The sequence below is a fragment of the Callorhinchus milii genome, unplaced genomic scaffold, assembly GCF_018977255.1.
Source record: "Callorhinchus milii isolate IMCB2004 unplaced genomic scaffold, IMCB_Cmil_1.0 Scaffold5, whole genome shotgun sequence".
NCBI classification, from domain to species: Eukaryota; Metazoa; Chordata; class Chondrichthyes; order Chimaeriformes; family Callorhinchidae; genus Callorhinchus; species Callorhinchus milii.
Window position 1 is genome coordinate 2,618,728 of NW_024704746.1, and position 24,320 is coordinate 2,643,047.

The following is a 24,320-nucleotide window of genomic DNA, read 5'->3' on the forward strand; positions in this document are numbered from 1 at the left end:
CAGTGGGGGAGCGAGCCCCAGCACGGACACGATGGGGGGGGGAGAGAGAGAGAGAGAGAGAGAGCAGGGAATGGGGTTAGAGTAGAGGGCTCCAGTGGGGGAGCGAGCCCCAGCACGGACACGATGGGGGGGGGAGAGAGAGAGAGAGAGAGAGAGAGAGCGCAGGGAATGGGGTAAGAGTAGCGAGTTGTTCCGAGGCCTGTGATGGATTTACTGTGGCTCGTCTAATTTCCATGGATATTTGAGGTCCTGGTGAAATGTAATACAATGTAAATCGGGCCCCGTCTGGCAGCTGTGTTGTTTGCTGCCTAAATTAGATTTACAGATTGTTATTGAGCGATGTGGAGCTCAGGTTTGACGTTTATTAATCTTGGGAACAGAGGGCCTTGGATCACACCTATTAATGTGCTTTTGTAAAGCGTATTGAGAGGAGATTTACCACACGCTGAGCAGCGTCACTGAGCAATGGTGGGAGCGGGCTTGGAACCGGCAGCTTTGGACGTAAGGAGTTCCCAAAGCTCTCTATCTACTCTGTTGACAGACTGATCCATTAACAGAAATAATTATCGTCAAGATCTCCATTATTCCAGCAGGCGACGACCAGGGTGGGAGAAGGTCGACTTGATGGACAGTGGTCTTTTTTCAGCAATTGAATCCGTGCAATGTGCCCCCCATCACATTCCCCCCTCCCACCCCCCCACCCCCCACAGTACTGCACTGGAAAGTCAGCCCAGACTGTGAAGGTGGGTGTCTTTATGACCGCGGCACTGACAGAGCTCGGAGAAATGCATTCACTCCAAAACCCCCACCCCAACCACATCCTCCACTCCTCCCCCCCCCCTCCCCCAAAGTGCGTGCCAGAGAATCGCCATCAAGTGCGTGGTGACTGTGTCTTTGTGGCCCAACTTGTCACTCAGCCAGGAGGTGGAGTGATTAATCTGGGGGGGAGTGGAGGGGGGGGTGGAATTTGGTCACTCAATCCACGCCTGTTTGCGGGACACTGCTGTGTGCAATTGGCTGCCGTGTTTCGCCCACAAAATATAGTCAATCCACTTATTATTTACAGTATATTCTGTGAAGCGATTTGAGAAGTCTCAACGACCTGCTAAGACGCTGTATTAAATGCAAGGATTATTATTATTATTGTTGTTGTCAGCCTGAGACACTGGGGGAGGGAGAGAAACTCCATTCCCTTTTCCAGTATTTGGTTAACGTCCACCTGAACCGGGCGACCGCTAGACAGAGAGCTCGATTTAACGGCTCATCCAAAGGACGGTGTCTCTGACAATGCAGTGCTCTTGTCCCTCCCTCACCGCCCCCAGTACCGCACTGGAACATCAGCCTAGAGGGGTGAGGATGGGGTGGGGGCTCGAACCCATCTGCGTCTTTGTGAGTGAGGCTTAGCCCCTCTAACAGGCTTTCGATCTTGTTGTGTAAGATCAGAGGTCAGCCCAGTTGAGCGAGTAAGCGAGTAATTGACAAAGTGAGCAGCAATTAGCATCAGTCTGCGTGCGCGCGTGTGTGTGTGTGTCTCCTGCTAATGACACTAATGAGCTGAGCCCATTACGCAGTGAGTTAGTGTTAAAAATTAACTTCAGAGTTTTTTCTTACGCTCGTAATAATAATTGCGTATTACATTACGAACCAAGGCACGGACGCAACTCCTAATTCAAAGCCAATTCGTTTCCCTCCCCGGCTCCCTCCCCCCTTCCCATTCCCCCCCCACCCCAACCCCCCCCACCTCCCCCCCGCACACTTCGCCACGCTCACCTACAAAATACACAGTCACTCCGCTTTACAGCGAAAGATTTCCGAGAAGCGTTCGGAGGCATCTTGACGACGTGATAAGATTCTGGATCAAACGCAATAATTATTGTCATTGTTATAACCGCTGACTGGGTTGACTCCAATTTTCTGCCTGGTGACAATTACGGGCACCCACGTTTTTAATTCCCCTCTCCACTCCCCCACCATCCCCCACCCCCTCGTGTTTTAAAATCTATTTAGAAGAAGCCCTGAAAGCCAAAGTCCGCCATTATGTTGTTGCTCTTTCGTTCCTTCCTCCATAAACCCGCTCGGACTTTGATTCCGGAGTCAGTCAGTGACACGATCAGCAGCGATGTCAGGTTAGTGAGATGCTGTGGGAGCTCGCATGTCTTGTTTGATTTTGCGGAGGGGGAATGGAGAGGGTGAGTGGGGAGGGGGGTGGGAGAGAGTGGGGGGGAGTGCGGTGGGGGAGGGGGGAAGTCACGCGGTTGGAGGGAGAGGGAAGAGAACTCGCCATAAGCTCCTCTCGGGAGATATACAGAAGGAACCTGCCTTTTTCTGTTAAAACTCTTGGTGTGTTCGCTCTTATCTCGCTCGGAGTTCTACTTAATCCCCCCGGTGTACTTATCAGCCCAGCTCAGCCGCTCGGGCTCTCTCTCCTCTCAAGTCGGGAGGGTTGTGGGTTCGAGCCCCCGCCTGTCAGCGAGTTTGAACGCACGCAGTGTGGGCTGACGCTCCCGGGGCAGTGCGGCAGGGAGCGATGCATTTTCGGAGGCGCCGTTCTTCGGATGAGACGTTTAAACCCTTGTTAAAAATCGGTCACTCACTTCGGGGCTGGTTGCGGGACATGGCTGCGCGTAAAAGTGACTGCGGCCGTCGCCTTCAGAATATCCAGTCACTACACTCTACAGTGAAATCCTGCGAAGCACTTTGAGTCTTCCCTGGTATGAAAGGGGCTGCATCAAATGGAAGGGCTGATGTTAGCCTCTCTCTCCTCCTCCCAACCAGTACTTTGCTCATATTCTGTTCACACTTGTGTGTATCAGCCCGTCTCAGTGGGTAGCGCTCTCTCTCTCACCCCCGCCTCGGGACTTGGAATCACATCGTCTAAGATGATGTTCCAATGCAGCCCTGGGGTGGGGTGGGGGGGGGGGGTGTGCCGTTGTCGGAGGTGTCATTGAGACATTAAACTGAGGCCCATCTGCCTGTTCAGGTGGATGTTAAAGATCCCAAATCGCTGTTCACAAAGAGAAGGGAGTTTCTCTCTCCCGGTGTCCTGGCCAATAGTTCCCCCAAATAAAATTGAATCATGACTGTCTGTGGGACGCTGCTGTGCGCAAACTGTCTGTTAACGTTTCACCCGCAAAATATACAGTCACTAGACTTTACAGGATATCCTCCGAAGCGCTTTGAGACGTCTCAATGACGTGCTAAGGCGCTGTATCAAATGCAAGGATTATTAATTGCTATTATTTGTTTCCGTTCGGTAGAAAAGTCTAAACGTGCAGTATTTGGGGGCGGGTGGGGTGGGGTTGGGTGGGGGGGGAGGAAGTTGTGAGGTTCGGACGTCTTTTACAGAATTGTTTGCTGTTTCCCGGTCGGTCTGTGTTGGCCATTATTTGGACAGCGAAGATCACAAGTAAATAAATAAACCGTGGCTTTGCAGCAGAGGGTGGTTAACGGCTGGAGCACGGCTCAGTTAGGGAACATTTATCTCAGTTGCTGGATGGTGGTGTGAGTAGAGAGTGATGCGGGGGTGAGGGGGGGGAAAACATAGGAACAGGAGGAGGCCATTCAGCCCCTTGAGCCTGTTCCACAATTCTCTAATATCCGGGCTGATCTGTATCTCAATTCCAATGATCCGCCTTTGCCCCATATCCCTCGATCCCCAAACATCTCTCCACCTCAGTCTTGAAAAGATGAATAGATCCAGCCATAATCCACAGCCTTTTGGGGGAGGGGGAGAGTTCCAGATTCCGGTGGTGGGGGCTGGTGGTGGGGGGGGGGGGGGGGGCGGGTGACGAGGAGAGAATAAGGAAGTGGAAGAGCTTAGAAGTCACGTTCTGGAACAGCAGCAATGGGAATAAATGACCAGGAGTTATAGATAACAAGGTGAAACTTTAACCGAGGTGGGGGGGGTGGGGGGGGAACGGAAGGGGGTGGGGTGAGAGATGATGAGGAGATGATGGTAGAGAGCCATGGGGCGCGCAATGATCAGTGCTTCGGCTCTCAGTTTTGCTTGGTTCGGGCCAGGTTTCATTTGACTCCCAACAGACGAGGAGGCAGGAGGACAACGGAGAGGTTGTGCAGCGAGGCTCAGTTTCTGACAACATTTGCATGTATCAAAGGTTGATCTGTGGTAGCAGCAGTAACGGAACGAGCACGGCAGTTACACGTAAGAGAAAGAGCAACACATGATTGAACGAGCGGCCTTTGTATGTGTGTGGGATGAGCGGGAGGGTGGTGGGGGTGAGGGCGGGGGGGAAAAACGGGTGATTCGCAAGGTGTTAGGTGTTTGCGCTGAGGTGCTACGTGTGTAGCACGTTGCTACACAGCTACTCAGTGCTGAAGAGGACGGGGAAACTCTCCCTACTCCCGGAGCGAGAGGAACCGGGTTCGATTCTCAGGCAGGACGAAATCTCAGGCAAGTTTCCTTACTCCGCGCACATGCCTCTGTTTACCAGCAGCAAGTGAACCCGCTTGCGAGGCGCTTGGCGGATCGCTTTCCGGAGGCAATAACCCCACGACCGTTTGTGGGACGCCGCTGTGCGCAATTGGCTGCCGCGTTTCACCCCGAAATACCCAGTCAATCCACTTTACAGCGGGTCCTGTGGAGCGCTTTGAGATGCTTTGACGACACAATAAGGTGCTGTATCAAACGCAAGGATTATTACTATCGCTGGCTTCACTCCGCAAGTGACTGAAACCAACCTGGGGGTGGGGGGGGGTTCAGTGGATCCTGTTCGACTATATATTTGGTCATCCTCCCACCGTGCCCCCCCGCTCCCCCCCACAGCACATCCCAACACACAGCTCAGGTGCAAACCTTTGACCATCCAGCACCTTGGGACGTCCTCCTGACAGGCGAGGACGCAGGGTAAATGGAATGTGTTGTTGTATCACTTAACGCCTCGCTCTCCAGATGGGGGTGTGCGGTGTTTGTCTGGACCTTGAACTTCATCCCTGTTTGCCAACGTTTCCAGCCTCTCGTGCAGATGTTGTGAATTCTTCCATCGAATCCAGACCAAACAGTTTTGTCCCTGAACTAACATTTGCGTTGGTGGTGGTGGTGATGTGAGGTTCGGGCGATGCAAACAGCTGACTGAACGTGAAGCAGAGCAGTTTTGTGTTTTATATTTATATCTGTACATTTACAGGGTGACCAAAAAGTCATGATAACTACCCATTGTCTAAAAAAATATATAATTTCTTTAAGACTTAATAAGACATTGCAATGCTATCACAACTTTTTGGTCACCCCATATATAACCATCTCTGGTCCTGTTATTACTGTTGATGGGTTTGTAAAACACGCTCAGACCCCACTTATGTTGTCTCGCTTTGTAGGGTGAGGGGGCAATGTTTAGTGACGTACGAGTAATAATAATAATCCTTGCATTTGATATAGCGCCTTATCACGTCATTGAGATGTCTCAAAGCGCTTCACAGAATATACTGTAAACTGAAGTGACTGTATTTTGTGGGCGAAACGCAGCAGCCAATTAAACACAGCAGCGTCCCACAAACAGTCGTGGACTGAAGGGATTATTCTCCTGAAAGTGATCCGCCAATCGACTAACAACTGGGTTCCTACTTACTGTTGGGTGAACAGAGACGTGTGGAGTGAGGAAACTTGCCCAACATTTCGCCCTGATGGGAATCGAACCCAGGTCCTCTCGCTTGCGAGGCGAGTGCTCTAACCACTCAGCTACAGGACTCCACATGGGATGTCCTCGCACATACACACTCACATACACCCACACCCACACACCCACACACACTTCACGGCCTTGACACTGCCTTGGATTACTGGTGACTGGTATCAGGGAAAGCAAAAGAAACCAGACAAAATGCGTATTAATCTGGCTCGCGACCTTCAGAACGAGCTCGTCTCTGCCAGCAGAGAGCGAATGAGTGAGTTCCTAACGGCTTGTCTCTCTCCCTCTCTCTCTCTCTCTCTTCCCCCCACCTTCTCCCCTTCCCCCCCCACCCCCCCTCTTTCCACAGGCCTGGGCAGCAGTGAGTGAGATGTGCTCTCGGGGTTAGACTGCGGTGCCTCTCGTGACGGAGCAGTTATAAATGACCCTGGGCTGGCTGCGTCTGCACAGCGTGTGAGGGAGACACCAGAATGTCCACAGAGACCGAGCTGCAGCAGGTCTTGAAAACCAACACGAGAAAGGAGTTCAAAAAAAAGGGTAGGCTCCATCTGTCCGTTTTCTCTCTCTCTCTCTCTCTCTTTCTCTCTCTCTCTCTCGCTCGGTCGCCAGATCGAAGGTCACGCTGGGCTGACCACCCCCCAACCCTCCCCCCCCCACAAAGGTCGGACCCAGTTATCCGTTCAGCCCGGCTCGGGCCTCGCGGGTCAGAAGGTTGTGGGTTCGCACTGATGTTGGGGTCTTAAGAGCTCACGGTCCAGGCTGATGCTCCAGTGCAACACTGGAGGGGGAGAGAGAGAGAGAGAGAGCGTCATCATTGTCGGAGGCATTAAATCTCACTCACTCCCCGTCCATGTTCAGTTAAACTTCTCCTGTTGGAAAAGAGAGGAGACATACTCTCTCTCCCTCTCTCTCTCTCTCTCTCTCCCAGTTTCCCGGTCGAGAATGCCCCCCCACTTCACGTCAGGTCATGGCTGTTTGCGGGGACGTCGCTGGGCGAAAATGGGCTGTCGCGTTTGCCCACAGAACGCGCAGTCACTACACTTAACAGCAAAGCCCGAGACGTGTTTTGAGACCTCTGCGTGGCCGGAAAATCTCCCGTGGCGTTCCCAGAAAAACGTCAACACTCAACGTGGTTGGACGAGTCGATAGTCACGGCACGACCGACAGGAAGCATTGCTGTCTAACCCGGGCCCCCTGACCGAGTTGGATTAGCTGACAAATGTCTCCGCTCTGCAGACTGAGCTGTGTTTTACAGCACACGTGGGGTGTTAAACCATTAAATAGGATTTTAATTTCATGACTGAGAGACTCGGAAAAGCAGCAAAAGGGGCTGACGTAAGCCACGCAGTGGGTGGGGGGGGGTGGGGGGCGGCTGGTGGGTGCATCACCCGCAGACGCCGCTCACAATTAATGTCTCCGTGATGTCTTTGCTCTTGTCAATGCCGGAAATGTTGCCTTTGCGTCATTATGTTTTGCTTTAAGGTGCAAATCAATTATCATCCTCAATTATCCCCTCTCACAGCCGTTCTCAGCAACTCAACAGTCCTCGCATCTTTTACTGTTAGGTGTAGCAACTGTGTGTTCTGCGGGCGAATGCAACAGCCCATTTGCGCACAGCGACATCCCTTTTCCCTTCGTCGGAACATCTCAAAACCGCTCGCAGAGATTTTCCATCAAGTGCAATGACTGTGAATGGAATCAGCAATTTGCACACAGCGAAGTCCCCCAAACAGCTATGCAGTGAATGAGCGATTGGACAACATGGGGAGAGAGAGCAGGGAGTGGGTTTAGAGGAGAGAGCTCCAGTGGGGGAGCGAGCCCCAGCACAGACACGATGGGGAGAGAGAGAGAGAGAGAGAGAGCAGGGAGTGGGTTTAGAGGAGAGAGCTCCAGTGGGGGAGCGAGCCCCAGCACAGACACGATGGGGAGAGAGAGAGAGAGAGAGAGCAGGGAGTGGGTTTAGAGGAGAGAGCTCCAGTGGGGGAGCGAGCCCCAGCACAGACACGATGGGGAGAGAGAGAGAGAGAGAGAGAGAGAGCAGGGAGTGGGTTTAGAGGAGAGAGCTCCAGTGGGGGAGCGAGCCCCAGCACAGACACGATGGGCCGAATGGCCTCATGTGCTATAAACAGACTATGACGTTCCTCATTCTGTGTGTGTGTGTGTGTGTGGTGGGTGGGGAGTGGGGGAAGATGGGGGGATTTGTAATTAATTGGGTTGGTTTGACCAGTTTCTAATGGCATAGATTGTTCAAAACAATTGACATTTGTATAGCGCCTTTCACATCGGGAAGACGTCCCAAAGCCACTGAAATGATCCTTGAATTTTGTCTGGAAGTGAAGTGATGGATGTGTAAGCACTTCTGTGCTAATTGAGTGCGTTCATGTCCATTCAGTCTCGTTTCCCCGAGCCTGGCTTGCTCTGCATTTCATTGACTCCATGACTCTCTCCGCCAATTCTTAGCTGCTTAACAGCAGCAGCTAATGAGCAATCTTTATGCTGCGTGGAGTCCTGTAGGGCTCAGTAGTTAGCGCACTCGCCTCGCAAACGAGGGGAACCTGGGTTCGGTTCCCGGTTGGGTCAGGGCGAAGCCTTAGGCAAGTTTCCTCACTCCGCACACCCACCCGCCTCTGTTTACCCAGCAGTAACCCGGGAACCCGGTTGTTAGTCGATCCAGGGGTAATAAACCCTTCCAAAAAAATTGGGTCACCCCGGTACAAGCATCAACAGGCGTACACGTATATATATACACACACAGACACACACGCAGGCTCACTAGCCCAGCACCGCTGAGGGTAATTATTCTGCTCCTGTCGCTCTCCTGTGTGGTGGGTATCAGCTGACTGAGAAAAATCACAAAAGGGAACAAAATTTCATTTGATTTTTTTTCCCGTGGATTTCTTTTACGAAGGTTAATGAGTGCAATACTCCCCCCACCCCACCCCGCCCCCCCCTCCCTCCCTCCCTTTCTCTCTCTGTCTCTCTCTCTCTCTCTCTCTTCCCCCCCCCACTCTGTGAGAATGAGGCGAGCAGCCTCGCACAGAAACTGGGTCACCATCGCAGAACTTCTTTTAATTTTTATTCGCCGCGTCGTATTGTGTCGGCTCGGAGCGAGCAGCCAGCTCGGGAGGAATGTTCGTCCTGTCCCTGACGCCGTGACAGCGACCGTTAAAGCCCCCCCCACCCCCAACCCCCCCCCTCTCTCCTCCTCCCCCCTCTCCTCCCCACCCCCGTCGAACGGAGGCGGGTGGGGGACCTCCGGCTTAACGCCTCTCTCCCCACAATGCAGTGGACACCACGCCGGAGTGGGAGCCTTCACTGTGAGTCGGCAGGTACTGGGGGCAGTCAGCGGAGAATTGTCTTTGTCTGATCAGCTGGAAAGGGACGTCCTGCTGTGTGTTTTTTTTCTCTTGGTTGCGCTCAGGTTATTATTATTAATAATAAGGTACAATGACAATCCTAAGCTTTGCGGTTGATGCTGCGCCTTGCGGGTCGGTGTCAGGAAGGCGTCTACTTCGCAGGGTCTTACCGTAAAGTGCGACGGGCTCTGCAAACAGCCGTGGGGTGAATGAGAGATTTTATCTGTTGGGGTGGGGGGGAGGTTTGGGAGAGTTTTGTGTCATGTCCTTTGTCACGGGATTTTACTGTCAAGCGAAGCGGCTGTGGTATTTGTGGCCAATTTGCTCCCCACCACTCTCCGCCAACGGCCGCGAAGTGAGCGACCGGTTTCGATATATTGCGCTTTTTTTTTTATCCGACCATAAATCCTCGGATCCCGATGTCTCTCTGGCCTTTGTGATCAAACCGGATTGACTCGTGGCCGGGGTTATTGCCAATGAGATTCCGGAGCAAGAAAAACAGGATTTCGGAAGAATAATAATAATAATAATAACAATAATAATGCTTATGTTTGATACAGCGCCTTATCACGTCTTCAAGACGTCTCAAAGCGCTTCACAGGATACACTGTAAAGTATAGTGACTGTATTTTGTGGGCGAAACACAGCAGCACAGAAATACACAGATTGAGTACCCAAATAATAATTATTATTATTATTATTATTTTTTTCTTGGCTGAAGCCGGTCCCTGTCGGGCTTATCAGACCATCTCGGTCACGCTCGCTCTTTCTCTCTCTTTCTCTCTCTCCCACCCCGCTCCCACCCCCACCCCCACAACCTTGCTCTGTGGTTCCTGTTTCTCTCCCTGCTTTGGGAATTCTAGCTCCGCTCCATTCCGACCCCACGCCATTGGGGAATGGGAATCCTGGAGCGCCGGGATCCTGGCTTTCCCGGAAGCTTCTCCCGCTCGGATTGCTCGCTGATGAACGCTGTTCGCACTTGCCCCATATACGACCACACGACACAATAAATCTCTCGCTTGAAGCCTCCGAGTAGCTCATTAATCACTTGCGTCTCATCTGCCTTCTCTCTGGCTGGAAGGCTTTGCCTCATTCCCCCCTCCCTCCCCTCCTCCTCCTCCCCCCCCCTGCTTCCCCCCCCCCCCCCCCCCCCCTCCTCCCCGCTCATTTGGCCTCCCTTATCTCTGAGGGTTTGAGGGTTCCCCTTTGCACTGAGCCAGAGATTGATTGAGAAAGCTGGGCTACAAGTTTCACTCTGCTGTGTGGCTCGGATCAATGTTATCTCCCCGTCAGCCTTAGACCTGCCCAGATGCTATTTGCCATGGGACCTGCCTTGCAACTGGGCCAATTTATATGACTGATGTATTGGGTTGCTGGAGCAGATGTCAGCGTCCTCGCCTCTGAGTTCCAGCCCCCCCCCCCCCCCGCGTCAGGGACTTTGAGCCCTTACAATCTAGCGCAGCGCTGGGGGTGCACCTCACTGTCGGAGGTGCCGTCCTTTGGGTGAGACGTTAAAGCCTGTGCCCTGTCAAGTGGACGTTAACAATCCTGTAGCGCTATTGCAAGAGAGATGGGAGTTTCTCTGTGTGTGTGTGTGTCCTGGCCGACAATCCACCCCCCCACCACGCCCCCCCTCTCCGATAGAGCCGCTCATTGGTTTCACGGCTGTTTGAGGGTAACGTCGCTGTGTGCAAATTGGTTGCCACGTTTGCCTCTAAGCACAAACACGACAAACAGTCACTGCACTTTACAGCACGTCCCGTGAAAGCGTTTTGAGGCGTCTCGAAGATGTGACAAGGCGCGGTATCGAACGCGACGGCTATTATTACGATAATTAATATTACAGTAACGACAAATCAGTCGTCTCAAGTCGCCGCGTGTTTTGTTTGTTTGTTGACTTGTTTGTTTGCGATTCCCAGTCAAGCTCTGTGTGGTTTTCGTGTCTCCTTCAAAGGATTTTCAACTCTTTACACCCCCCCCCACACACACACACACCCCCCTCCGCAAATGTCACCACTGCTCTGCTGCCGTTGGTCTTATCAGCGGAGGACAGTTGGTTGCGAAGCTGTAATAAACTGGAGCGAAAGCTTCTCGCAGGCTGGGAGCTGGTACGCGCAGCTCTCACTGTACACTCTCGTTACCTGCCTCTAACACAGCCTCGCGACTCAATGATCAGTCCCAGTCTCTAACGGGGGACTGAGTCCCTCCGCTCCGCTCTGGGTGTTTTGCGGGTGAAACGCAGCAGCCAGTTCGCGCACCGCGACGTCCCCGCAATCAGACGTGAAGCAAGTGACCCAGTTTTATCTGGGTGGGTGATTGTCAGCCAGGACACTGGGGTTGGTGGGGGTGGGGGGGGAGAGAGAGAGAGAGAGAGAGAGAGAGAGAGAAAAAGTCCCTTCTCTTTCAAAAATAGCATCACAGGATCTTTAACGTCCACCTGAACCGGGTTCAGACGAGGAGTGAGTGAGGTTTAGCAGCTCGTGTCTTAAGGACGGAATCTCTGACAATGCGGCTCTCTCTCTCTCTCTCTCTCTCTCTCTATCTCTCTCTCCACTGGAGCGTCAGTCTGGACTGTGAGCTTAGAGTCCTAAACCCGGTGGGGCTCGAACCCAAACCCAGGCTGAGGTACTGGTCACCCACTGCGTGTGATCGAGGTGGGGTCCTGATGGGAGTTTTTCTGTGCTTGGTTTCCAGGTCACAATCGGAGCGAAGCTGGACTGATCAAGCGGTTTAAAGGCGATGGAATCCGGTACAAGGCCAAGCTGATCGGTCTGGACGAGGTGACGGCCGCCAGGGGGGACAAGCTGTGTCAGGATTCCATGATGAAACTCAAGGTAATTTCACAGCCTGTCCGAGGACAACAGCAGCAGCGCCTCTCACGTCGGGAGGGAGGACGCCCCAAGGCGTTGGACAGTCAGGGATTTGGACCCGAGCTGGGGGATGGGATCAGGAGGGGTTGGAGGGCGGGGAGGGTGGGGTGGGCGGGGGAAGGGTGGGGTAGGAGGGTGACCGGAGGCGCGGTTGGTCGAAGAGGAGGGTCTTGAGATGGGCCTTGAAGGAGGCGAGGGAGGGAGCGAGGCAGAGGGACTGTGGGATGGAGTTCCAAAGGATGGAGACCCATCAACAACAACAGCAACAGAAGAATTACATTTGTGTTGTGCCTTTCGCGTCGGGAGAGAGGACGTCCCAAGGCGCTGAGTAGAGAAAGACACCATTTGTCCGTGCTGGCTCAAACTTTGCTGCGCCGCCCGAGAATTGGGTATGTCCTGTGAAGCGCTTTGAGACGTCTCAACCACGTGATAGGCCGCTGTGCCAAATGTAAAGGATCATTATTATTATGAAATGATAATTTAGTCACTCCGTCGACGAGTGCCGAGCGCAATTGGCTGCCACGTTTCGCCCGCAAAACACCCAGTCACAACGCAAGAACATAATAAAACGCGAGACGAAAAAACTGCTTGACGCTCTGCACTTGCTCCCTGGGACTTCATCCTTGAGTCCCTCCACCTTGCCCCCTTAAACCGCCCCCCCCCAGACCCTTCCCTCCCACACCCTTCTCCCTCGCTCAGCAACTGACCCCAACCCTCCCCCACCACTGCGCATGAGGCGCTATCATAAGATTTTGCTCGACGAAAGAAGACCAACATCCATCCAGTTCACGTTCCACTGTCCTGGCAGTCGCTTGACATGTCGTGTCCCCCAAACTATACACTGTCTCCCCAGATACGAAGGGTGCTGTTGTTGTTGTCGCGGTGGCTTCCTGGTTTGGTGGAAGCCTAAACCCGACGCTGAAACCCCTTCTATATTCGCTATCAATCTCTCACCTCCTCCTCGCTTCCATATTCATCCCTTTTATGTGGTGACGTGGAGGTTCCCATTAATGTTTATGCAGTGAAATCGCACGTCTGATATCCCTGAGAGCACATTCCTGTTCTCCTGCCACTTCCAATTCATTCCGCCTGTCAGCCAACATCCCCCTCTCCCCTCTCCCCCTCTCCCCCCCCCCCGTTTGAGATCTCGTGAACCCGCTTCTTACTTTCTCCCCATTAAATATAAATCTGTTTTACCAGAACTGTGAAAGGCAGTCACGTCTGAAAAGAGGCAGGATTGTGGCGACTAAAAGCACCCTAACATGTCAGCCCGTTTCTCTCCATCTCCTTCTCTCTCTCCTCTCCCTCTCTCGCTCTTTCAGTTCCATCTCATTCTCTCTCTCTCCTCTCTCCTCCTTTCTCCTCCGACCTCTCTCTTCCCCCCAATCTCATTCTCTCTCTCCTCTCCTCTTTCCTCCTCCGCCGTCTCTCTCTCTCTCTCTCCCAACACCGCACTCATTCTCTCTCTCCCCTCCCTCTTTCTCCCTCTCTCTCGCCTACAAAAACACACAGTCACTATACTTGGCGGTAAATCCCACAGAGCGCTTCGAGACACGCTTAGGACGTGAAAGACACACTCGCTCTCTCAAACTGGAAGAATTATTCCTTTACCACCAAACAGGAAACATGAGGGGAGAGGTTTAACGGGAGGATTTATTTGACGATTTCAACCCTTCAGCCATTTATCAGAAGGCAGTGAGTTGGAGCTGTGATCAGTTTATAGAAATATACGCACCCCGTTCCAGTACAGACAGAAACTCACAGAGCAAACTTCCTCTAACTGGGATTTCAGGATAGTTTAATGGAGCTAATCAAAAAAAAAAGGAGTTTTTCTCTCTCTCTCTCTCTCTCTCCGGTGTGTGTCCTGTCTGACAATCCGCCAGATAAAATTGGTCACTCACTCCTTGGCTCTTTGTGGGCAGGTTTCTCTGTGCAAGTTGGCTTCTCCATCCCATCCCATCCCACAGCCCCTTCGCCTCGCTCCCTCCCTCCCCTGCCTCCTTCGAGGCCCGTCTCAAGATCCTCCTCTTCGGGCGCCTTTGGTCACCTTTCTACCCCCTCACCTTCCCTGCCCTCCACCCCCTCCTGATCCCAAACCCCAGCTCAGGTCCAAATCCCTGACTGTCAGCGACTTTTGGGACGTCCTCCCCGACGTGAGAGGCGCTGCGTAAATGCAATGTGTCGTTGTCGCGTTTCGCCCAGAAAATACAGTCACTACACTTTACAGTAATTATCAAGAAACACTCTGAGACGTGATAAGCTCTGTGTGCAATGCAATAATTATCATCATTATTATTATCTTGTGGGCAAAACGGAACGTGGTAACACTACCACCACTGATAATCACACAAATATTATTACTGTAGAGCCAGAGAAGTTATAGCTCTGAAAGATCGTGTCTGTGCGGGGGCTCATTGCCCCACTGGAGCTCTCTACTCTAACCCCATCCCCTGCTCTCTCTCTCCCCATCGTGTCTGTGCTGATGCTCTCTCCCCCACTGGAGCTCTCTACTCTAACCCCATCCCCTGCTCTCTCTCTCTCCCCACATTGTCTGAGCTGGTCCTCTCACCCCCCTCACCCCCCCCACCCGCACCCCCTCACCACCCCTCACCTCCTGTTGCTGAACTTTGAATCCCACTGTCATTAACCCCTGTCTGTTTTTCCCCCTGACAGGGAATCGCAGTGACAGCTCGATCGAAAGGAGAACACAAGCAACGCATCTTCCTCACCATCTCGTTCGGGGGAATCAAGATCTTCGATGAAAAGACTGGAGTGAGTGTGACTGAACATAGCGGTAAACCCAGTGGCTGAAGATTAGACCTCAGCACAGCGTGTGTTAAACATGATCAGTCAGAGGCACATCCTGCGAGTGCCATTGGGAAAAGAGAAGGGAGTTTCTCTCTCTTTCTCTCTCTCTCTCTGACTCTCTCTCTCTATCCTGGTGTCCTGGCCGACAGACAACGTCCCCGGATAAAATTGGTCACTCACTTTCCATGACTCTTTGCGGGACATTCCTGCGTACAAATTGCCTTCTGCGTTCCCGGCAAACAAAACACACAGTCACTACACTTTACAGTATATCCCATGAAGCGCTTGGCACGCCGTGCGTGATAAGGCGCTGTATCGAACGGCAAGGAGTGTTATTACTATTGTATTAATTATTAAAAAAAAGGCCACTCAGTCCACAACTGTTTGCGGGGACGCTGCTGTGCGCAATTGGCTGCCGCATTTCGCCCACAAAATACGCAGTCACTTCACTTTACAGCGTATCATCCGGTGAAGCGCTTTGAGACGTCTCGAAGACGTGATGAGGCGCTGCATCAAATGCCAGGATTATTATTATTTATGTAACGCCTTATCGCATCGTCACAAGATTTTCTCTCATCAAACAGCCGACCGGAATCTTTGCTGTAACCTTTGAGTGCCGTTAAGCAGTGCTTATGCTGGAATGATAGGTGTTATTTTTTCTTCTTTCACTCTCTCCTCCGGTCGGGGAGAGATGCTGATTTCCCTCATGGTTTGTGACTGATCTCAGGCAGCCTATTTATACTTGTCTTCGCTCTCTCTCTCTCTCTCTCTGCCGTCCTGACCTGCTTGTGTCTGAAGGACGAATAGTGCGCTATGCGAGTATGTGTCTGTGCCGGTGTGTCTCTCGCTCACTGAGTGTGTCTGTGTCTGTGTGTCTCTCACTCTGTGAGTGTGTCTGTGCCTGTATGTCTCTCGCTCTCTGAGTGTGTCTGTGTCTATGTGTCCTCTGATGTGACAGGCGCTATACCAATGTAATTTGTTGTGGTTGTATGTGTATGTGAGAGTTTGTGTGTGTTTCTCTGAGTGTGTGCATGTGTGTGTGTTTATTGTGTGTGTGTCCCTCTCCGCGCGTGTGTGTGTCTGTGTATTTGAGTGTTTGTGTGTGTGCGCAGGGGTCTGTGTTTGTGTCTGTATATGTGAGTGTGTGTGTCTCTCTCTCTCTCTCTCTCGTCCCGAGATGGGGGCTTGAACCCAGCAGCTTGTGACTCAGAGGCGAGAGTTCTACCAACTGAGCCAGTCCGCCGCCTCCTTTAAGCTTTAAGCAGCTCTGAAAAGTTCAGTGGCAATTGGGCCGAATGATCGGTCTTTATTTGCAACACGGAGCTGTATTACGTGCGTCTGGTACGTCTCAAAGCGCTTCGCGGGGGTTTTAACCGAAAAGTGTAGTGACTGTGTGTTTTTGTCAGCAAAAGTCTGATGGTGACTAACTAAAGGGGGTTGGTGGCGGAGGAGGAAAGAGAGAGAGAGAGAGAGAGACAAAGAAATGGTGACAAAGAGCTAAGATGAACATTTGTCACTTTACCGGGCCAATAAAATGGTGTTTTAGCCTCAATCCACGGGGGTTGGCACTCGGAGGAACGATTCCACATTGTGCAATAAAATCAATCGCAGTCTGTCAATCTGAGGGCACGCCTGGCACGGGATGGGATTGCTGTTGTCTGCTCCGGAAAAGCTCTCTGAATAATTGCCTGTGGCCAGCGAGCCACAAGCCATCTATTCAGGGAAATTAGAGAGAGAGAGAGAGAGAGAGAGACGGAGAGGTACAGAGAGCGAGAGACAGACAGACAAAGACACATAGAGAGAGAGAGAGACACAGTCTCTCTCTCTCTCTCTCTTCTCGTGTCCAGCAGATAAAATCGTGTCACTTGCTTCACGGCTGTTTGCGGGGACGTTGCTGGCACCACAGTCACTACACTTGAGAGCAGCCCCTCCCTCGTCAATCACTTTGAGACGTTTTCAACGTTCTTGGCGTAACGAAAAGGCAACGCTCGACAACATCGACCTGCCCTTACCCCGCGCCCTTCACGCAAGCTCGCGCCTCGGAGGGTGTAACTACGCCGAGCCGGCGGCGGGGGGAGAGGGGGAGATGACTGCAGAGGAAGGTCTTCGGGTACAGTTTGAAGATGGGGCAAGGAGGGGGCAAGGCAGACGGGTAGAGAGAGAGGCAGAGAGTTCTGTAGGTTGGCGGGTGGGGGTGGGGGTGGGGGGGGGTTGCGGCTGAAAGCTCGACCGACAATGGTGGAGGAGATGAGGGGACAAGTAGAAGGTCGGAGCCAACCGAGAGGGGGTGGGGAGGGAGTTGAGAGACGCTGTAGATAAGGGACTCAGTAATAATGTCTGGTTCTGGTGGGGATATTTCTGCTCCAGACTCTGTTTTCGGACTGTGTCACTTTAAGCTACTTTGCAGACGGAGCTGTCAGTGAATTTAAGTAAGTGTAAATCAACGTTTAATCTGACATTGGTGACAAGCAGCGAAACGATGGAGGGATTAACTGAGAGGAGAGTGAGCTTGGCAGAGCTGGCCTCAGGCTGTTTAATTACCTCTCGCGCCTGCTTTGCTTACCAGTAATGATGGATCCACAGTCCAGGCTGACTCTCCAGCTCAGCGCTGGGGGGGGAGGGAAAGGGTGGGGAGGTGGGAGAGGAAACGCCACAGCTTCGGAGGTGCCGTCCTTCGGATGAGATGTTAAACCTCACTCCCCGTCTGTGCCCTGTTCAGGCGGACGTTAAAGACTCCTCCCCTGCCCCCGCTCCCCGGGGTGGCGCTATTTGCAAAGAGATGGGAGTTTTGAAAAATTAAATGGATGGTTTAATAATAATAATAATCCTCGCATTTGACACAGCGCTTTATCATGTCGTCGAGACGTCTCAAAGCGCTTCACAGGATAATAATAATCCTTGCATTTGATATAGTGCTTTTCACGTCGGGAGGACGTCACAAAGCGCTTCACAGAACACACTGTAAAGTGAATTGACTGTACATTTGTGGGTGAACGCGGCCGCCAATTGCGCACAGCGATGTCCCCACGAACAGTCGTGGGTTGAGTGACAAGAATTCTTTTTTTTTTCTTTGAGGGATTATTACCCCCGGAAAAGCGATCCGCCAATCAACTAACAACCGGGTTCCTACTCACTGATGGGTAACCAGAGGCGTGTGTGCGTGTGTGTGAGGAAACTTGCCTGAGGTTTCTCCCCGCCCGGGAATCGAACCCGGGTCCTCTTGCTCGCGAGGCGAGCGTTCTGACCACTAGGCTATGGGTCTCCGACGGAGACACAGATAGAGGCAGAAAGAGAGACGCAGCGAGGGCCGTGCGATTACAAAGCTGTGCCCATTTTGGTGGCTTCCGAAACATAAATCAGGTCGGGATGGGGGGAGCTGATGTGTTTAGAAATAGGTTGGTAGCAAATGGGAGCTGAGCTGGAGCCAGACAGAGAGAGAGGAAGGGAGGGAGTGAGGCTGCTGTGGGGCAGAGAGGAGCTGAGGTGATTAGCACAGTTCTGAGTGTAGTTGGGACTTGTATCTAGCACACACATACATGAGGGGAGGTGGGGGGAGGGAGAAGGGGGTCTCTCTCTCTCTCTCTCTGCTGAACGCAAAGACAAATTCGTTCACTTGCTAAATATAGACGGCAGGCTGCCTCTGGCCTCAGTCCCCGGTGCCAGGCTTGGCACACCAGAGTCAGCCTGACCCACTTTCCTGATCGATTGCCCGGCATAGAACAAAGGCTGAGTTAATGTGGGACACGGAGCTTGCGGGGGAGTGTGCGCGGGGCGGGGGGGGGGGGGGGTGGGAAGGGATGGAGGGGTGGGTTAAGCGACTGAGCGTTTAAGATCAGGACGCGGGGAATCGTGCAAAAAACAAACACGCACGTAACTCGACTGTCAGCCCGAAAGGAAGTCGAGACAGTGTGGAGACAAGCGGGGTTTGTGCAGTGAAGACGGTCTTCTGATTTGCGCTGTTTCCTTTCAAAAGATTTCTAAGTAGGACAGGAGCAATTAGAGAACTTCTGAGAGAGGAGTGCAATGCGTTCTTTAATGCTTTACATCTCTGATGTTTCCTCTTAAGAAATAGCGCAAACGAAACCCTTATAATTTACTAACGCTCTCTCTCCCCCCCCCCACCCCCAAAATGAGCATTTAATAATCCTGGCTTTTGATACAGCGCCACGTCACGTCCTCGAGACGTCTCGAAGCGCTTCACGGGATACACTGTAAAGTGAATTGACTGAATACTCTGTGGGTGAAACGCAGCAGCCAATTTGCGCGCAGCGACGTCCCAGAAACAGTCATGGATTGAGTGCAATTTCTCTTTCCCAAGTCACTGAGATGTGCAACATTTTCGACCGGATTAAAAGAGTAAAAACCAAATAAAAATGCTTTCGGACGCACCGAGACACAGAGGAAGAGGAAACGGGTTTAGAGTTTGAAAAGGGGGTCATTTCAGGACAAGACACCAGGAAGTGTGTCTTTACCCAGAGGGTAAGACACTGTGTGTTTGTGTTTGTGTGTGGGGGGGTTGGGGTGGGGGTGGCTCTGTGTCTCTAGCGGGTTAGACAGTGTGTGTGTTTGGGGGTGGGGGGGTGTTTCTGTGGCTAACTCTGTGCCGTGTGTGTTGGGCAGGCCATGGAGCATCACCACGCTGTACATGAAGTCTCCTACATCGCCAAGGACATCACTGACCACCGCGCCTTCGGCTACATCTGCGGCAAAGAGGGAAATCACCGGTTTGTGGCCATCAAGACATCGCAAGCTGTGAGTCGGTCCACCCCACCTACCCTATCTCCTCCTCCCCCCAGGCCTCCCCCTCCTCCCCCTCCTCCCCCACCCTTCTCCCCCTAACCCTCCTCTCCTCTCCCCACCCCTCCCCAACCCACCCCTCTCCCTTCTCCCGCACCCATCTCCCCACCCCCTTCTCCCCAACCCCTCTCCTTTCTCCCTAGCTCCACACCGCCTATCTCCCATTCCCCCCCCCCCTCCCTAATGCTAACGGTGTGTGTGTGTGGGGTGGGGGGGGGAGCAGTTTTATGCAGGTGTTGATTTTTTGGAACAGGTAGAAAGTCCTAAACCCAACGTTAGACTGAGAATTGTTCTAAAATTAATGGGAATATCAGGCTTAATAATTAATTACCCAGTTGAACATTTTGTCCTATTTAATCGTCTGCATTGTTCATTACGTGTCGTCAGTTTGGAATGGAAACCAAATTACCTCTTGTGCAATTCACTCTCTCTCTCTCTCTCTCTCTTCCCTCCCCCCCCCACCTTCGCTCTCCCGCTCCATCTCTATACCAACCCCCACCCCACCCCTCTTATTCCCCTCTCCCCCACTCTCTCTTTCCCTCTCTCTCTCTCTACTGTTCCATCTCTATACCATTCCCCCCCCCCCCTTGTCTCCTACCTCTCTTCTCCCTCTCACTCCCCACTCCTCTCTCTCTCGCCCTTCTCTCTCTCTCTCCCCCCTCTCTATCTCCCATTTTCAATCTCCCCCTCCCACCCCACCCATCTCTCCCCCACTCCTCTCTCTCTCTTTCTCCCCACCAGGCCGAGCCTGTGATCCTCGACCTCCGAGACCTTTTCCAGTTGATCTATGAGTTGAAGTTGCGAGAGGACAAGGAGAAGATTGCCCAGAAGGACAAGCAGAGTGAGCAGGCGGTCTATCAGGTACCCTCCCCCACCCCACCCAACCCAACCTCCACCGGACGCACTGACCCACAGAGAACCAGCCCTCCCCAAACCCCCCCCTCCCCTCCACACTTACTCACACACGGTAACGGTGCCATGTGGAGCTCCGTGCTCAAACACCAGGCTGGCACTCCAGCGCAGTGCTGGGGGGGGGGAACAACGCTATATTGTCGGAGATGCCGTCCTTCGGATGAGATGTTAAAACCAAACTGCCCGTCTGTGTCCTGTTCATATGGACGTTAACAATTCCTCTCTCAGTGTCCATTGTTCGTGTGTGTGAGTGTCATCAGTTCCACTCGCCTGTAGAAAGTGCCCCAGCTGACACCCACACACACACCCACAGCCCCTTAGAGGGGCCGAGGAGCAGGAACCCATGCTGGGTTTCCTCACCCTATCCCTGGGAAAGAGGAATACTTGCCCCCCCCCCCGCCGGGCTGAGACCAGCAAACTCAGACCCGCCCGGGATTCGAACCAGCGATCTCCTCCTGGTCTGCAACCTGCAGCTCTGCCACCTACACCGTCTGGGAGTGCTGGCCATCGCTGATAATGGCAATGAAGGAGACAGAGAGAGAGAGACAGAGAGAGAGATTAAGCTGTTTATAACTAGCTGGGTACTGGCTGGCAAGGGGTACAGCCCAGGTGTTTTGGGGGGGGGGTGCGTCAGAGCACCGAGGGGGCTGGTGGAGACAGGGGAGCAATTTGGCCAAATTTGACTTATTTCCACCCGTCCTCCGGTACCCAAAAGGAACAGCGTATCCAGGTGTTCCCCATCGATCATTCGACCACTCTCTCCTCTCTCTCTCGCTGTCTCTCCTCTCTCTCTCCTCTCTCTCTCTACGCAGTGAATTCAGCTTGAGAGAGACCTGGGAAGCAACTGTGCACTTATCTCATTTGAATTATTGAGAGCGTTAATTTAACATAGACCTCGTTTCCCCACCACCTCCCCTCCCCCCTCCCCTCAATTCATCATTAATTCATCATCTCTCCCTCTCTTGTATTTTAATGTGTTTAAGCTGCGTGAATCCTTGGTGCATTTCGTGGGCAAATGGCTGGGAGGTTGCGGTTGGAATGGAAACCTTTGGACCTGTTAATATTGAGGCGGTGGGGAGTGGGGCGAGAGGAGGGGGGCGAGGCGCTTGGGGCGGAGAGGCTGTTGCTCACGCAGCAGTTTCTGACGGCAACAGCGCCCGCCTGAAAAAATACATAGTCACTACACTTTGGAACAAAACTGTGCGGGGAGCATGGCACGGATTTGTGTCTAAAGCGAGGATTATTATTATTCTCATTATTATTGTTATTATTGTTATTAATATTATTATAGCTTAGACATTGCTTTTGAAACACTTACATTTGAGCTACATCGGCCTCAATAGTCACTTTGGTTCACAAATTCCCAAACCCTCAACAACAGACAAAATGCCTTCTTGTCCTCCCCACTTATGTTTCTGCTAACGATCCAGTGCCGTTCCCCCCTTCCCTCCGCAATTACCCCGCCTCCCCCCTCCGCAATTTCCCCACCTCCCCAATTTCCACCCCCTCCACCACCACCACACTCCCCTGCTCGACAGCCTATTGGAATTTTATCTTCAGGGTGTGGGGGAAGGGGGATTGATAAACAGTCTGCTGTGTCTACCAGACGTCCTCTTGAGGTTGTGGAGGTGTATGTGGGGTCGGGGATGGTGGTGGGGTGGGGGGTGGGTCATTAGAAGGGTGTCGCGGAGTGCGGGGTAACTGGTTCCTGAGGAACCCAAGCCTTTGCTGATGTGGTCAGTGAGACTAACCCTCGGCCTCTCAACCCAAATCCCCTGTTGGGTAGAACAAGCTTGGCTTGATTTTGAGACCTTTATGGTCCAAGGCATTGAAAGATCCTTGGACCACAATGAAAGATCTAGCTATTGTAGTCTCTAATGGGGGGAGAACCAGAACAAAGGGGGCATCATCTTAACTAGAGCCAGGCCATTTAGGATTGAAATCAGGAGGTATTTTGTCATATAAAGAGTTGTGGAAATCCGGAACTCTCTCCCTCCCCAGAAGGCCATGGATTTAGGCTGGATCAATTGAAATTTTCAAGACTGAGGTGGAGAGATGTTTGTTAGGTTGGGATATCAGGAGATATGGGGCAAAGGAGGGTAATTGGAGTTAAAGTACAGATCAGCCATGATCTTATAGAATGCCAGAACAGGCTCGAGGGGCTAAATGGCTTCCTCCTGTTGGCCATGTTCCTAAAAAATGTTCCTTCAAATATTTCCCCCCTTGCCTCGTGGGTCTTGAACCCACAACCGTCTCCGCTAGAGGTAAGAGCGCTACGGGTAGAGGCGGCCTGAAGCTTGGTGACGGGCAAGTGAGTGGACCCAGGGAGCTTCTTTTTCCAAACCTCTGCTCTGATTTTCTGAAAATTGCTTCGGAATAATTGCTGCTCTCTTGATTTGCCAATCCTGAAACTTGCTCTTTTTTTTCCCCTTCCCTCTCTCCTCTAACCGTCTCTATCTCTCGCTCTCTCTCTTTGCTCCTTTCTGCTGATTCTCTCTCTCGCTCTCTCTCTCTCTCACACTTCACTTGCTGGACTCGCCCCATTCAGACCATTTTGGAGGAGGATGTGGAGGATCCAGTGTATCAGGTAAACCTGGGAGCCTTCGGCCGAGCCGAGGGGGGGGGGGGGTGCCATTAGGTGGTGCTTTCTTGCATGTCTTGGTAACGTAGTGGTTAGAGCACTCGCCTCGCAAGCGAGAGGACCAGGGTTCAATTCCCGGGCGGAGCAAAACCTTAAACAAGTTTCCTTACTTCACACACACGCCTCTGTTTGCCCAACAGTACGTAGGAACCCAGTTGTTAGTCGATTGGCGGATTACTTTCCGGGGGGGGGGGGGTATAATACTTCTCCAAAAAACGTGGTCACTCAATCAATGACTGTTTGGGGGACATTGCTGTGCGCAATTGGCTGCCACGTTTCACCTACAGAAGACACAGTCACTACACTTTACAATATATTCCGTCAAGCCCTTTGAGATGACTCGACGACTTAATAAGGCTCTGTGTCAAATGCAAGGATTATTATTATTATTATTAAGCAGAAATCTTGCAAGTTAGAGTCCAGTAAAAATGTGTGTTACGTCACCACTTGTGCCTCTGCCACATAGTGAACCTGTTATAAACACCTCATCGTCTCCATGAAACATGGAGCCCAGAGCGCTCTCTTGGCTTTTGTACGTTGTCTGGAGATGGCTGATTATTTGTGGGGGAGGTGGAGGGGTGGGGGGGAGGAAAGAGGGACGGGTGGGGGACTGGATAAACGCTGACAGATTTTAGCACCACCCCCGATAAACACCTGTTGGTTTGTTTGCTGGTCACTCGATTCACGGCAGTTTGCGAGTCACTGCCATGGGCAATTGGCTGCCAAGTTCCGCCCACAAACTGCGCAGTCAATCCACTTTGCAGTATATTCTGTCAGACGTCTCAATAGTGAGATAAGGCGCGATATCAAATGCAGGAATTGTTAGTCAGATCGTTTTATTACTAAACCCCCCCAAAAAAAATCTAAATTAAAAGGCGCTCCAGCAGCGGGAAATTAAAACTCAAAATTCAGCCGGTCATTAAGATGAAAGATGGCGGCAAAACGAACCGAAAGCCACAGAAACCAGAGCTCTCGCCTTTGCCGATCCATCCGGTGACTGTGTGTGACGTCGTGAGCCGCTGCTCTTTGCTCTGGATTTATTTTCTCTTCTTTTGTTTCTTTTCCCCGTGAATCATCTCGTGTTTTCTCCCATCGTTCATTTGTCTTGTGTCCGTCACGCCCTCTCTTTCCCACCCACCCCCCCCCCCCAATTCCCATCTTGTCCCCCCCCCCTCTCTCCCTCTCCCACACCCCCTCATCCGCCATTTCCATCTCCGTCACTCTCTCCCTCCCTCCTGCCATTCGACCTTCCCTCTTTCCATCCTTCCATCATTTCCCCCTTCCACTCTCA

General features: G+C 52.3%; 1 protein-coding gene across 12 annotated transcripts in view; it reads left to right on the top strand.

Annotated features, from left to right (window-relative positions):
- dab1a (DAB adaptor protein 1a) overlaps positions 1-24,320 on the top strand; it is a 98,006-nt gene that overhangs the window by 63,778 nt on the left and 9,908 nt on the right. For 3 of the 12 annotated variants that reach the window (XM_042335040.1, XM_042335043.1, XM_042335042.1), the window contains exons 1-7: positions 3,915-4,162; positions 5,995-6,182; positions 11,696-11,835; positions 14,545-14,643; positions 19,300-19,431; positions 20,218-20,337; positions 22,937-22,975. In XM_042335040.1, coding sequence (XP_042190974.1) covers positions 6,116-6,182; positions 11,696-11,835; positions 14,545-14,643; positions 19,300-19,431; positions 20,218-20,337; positions 22,937-22,975 — 597 coding nt within the window. In that variant the 5' untranslated portion in view covers positions 3,915-4,162; positions 5,995-6,115. The other 9 variants (XM_042335039.1, XM_042335032.1, XM_042335036.1 and 6 more) reach the window with 6 other exon arrangements.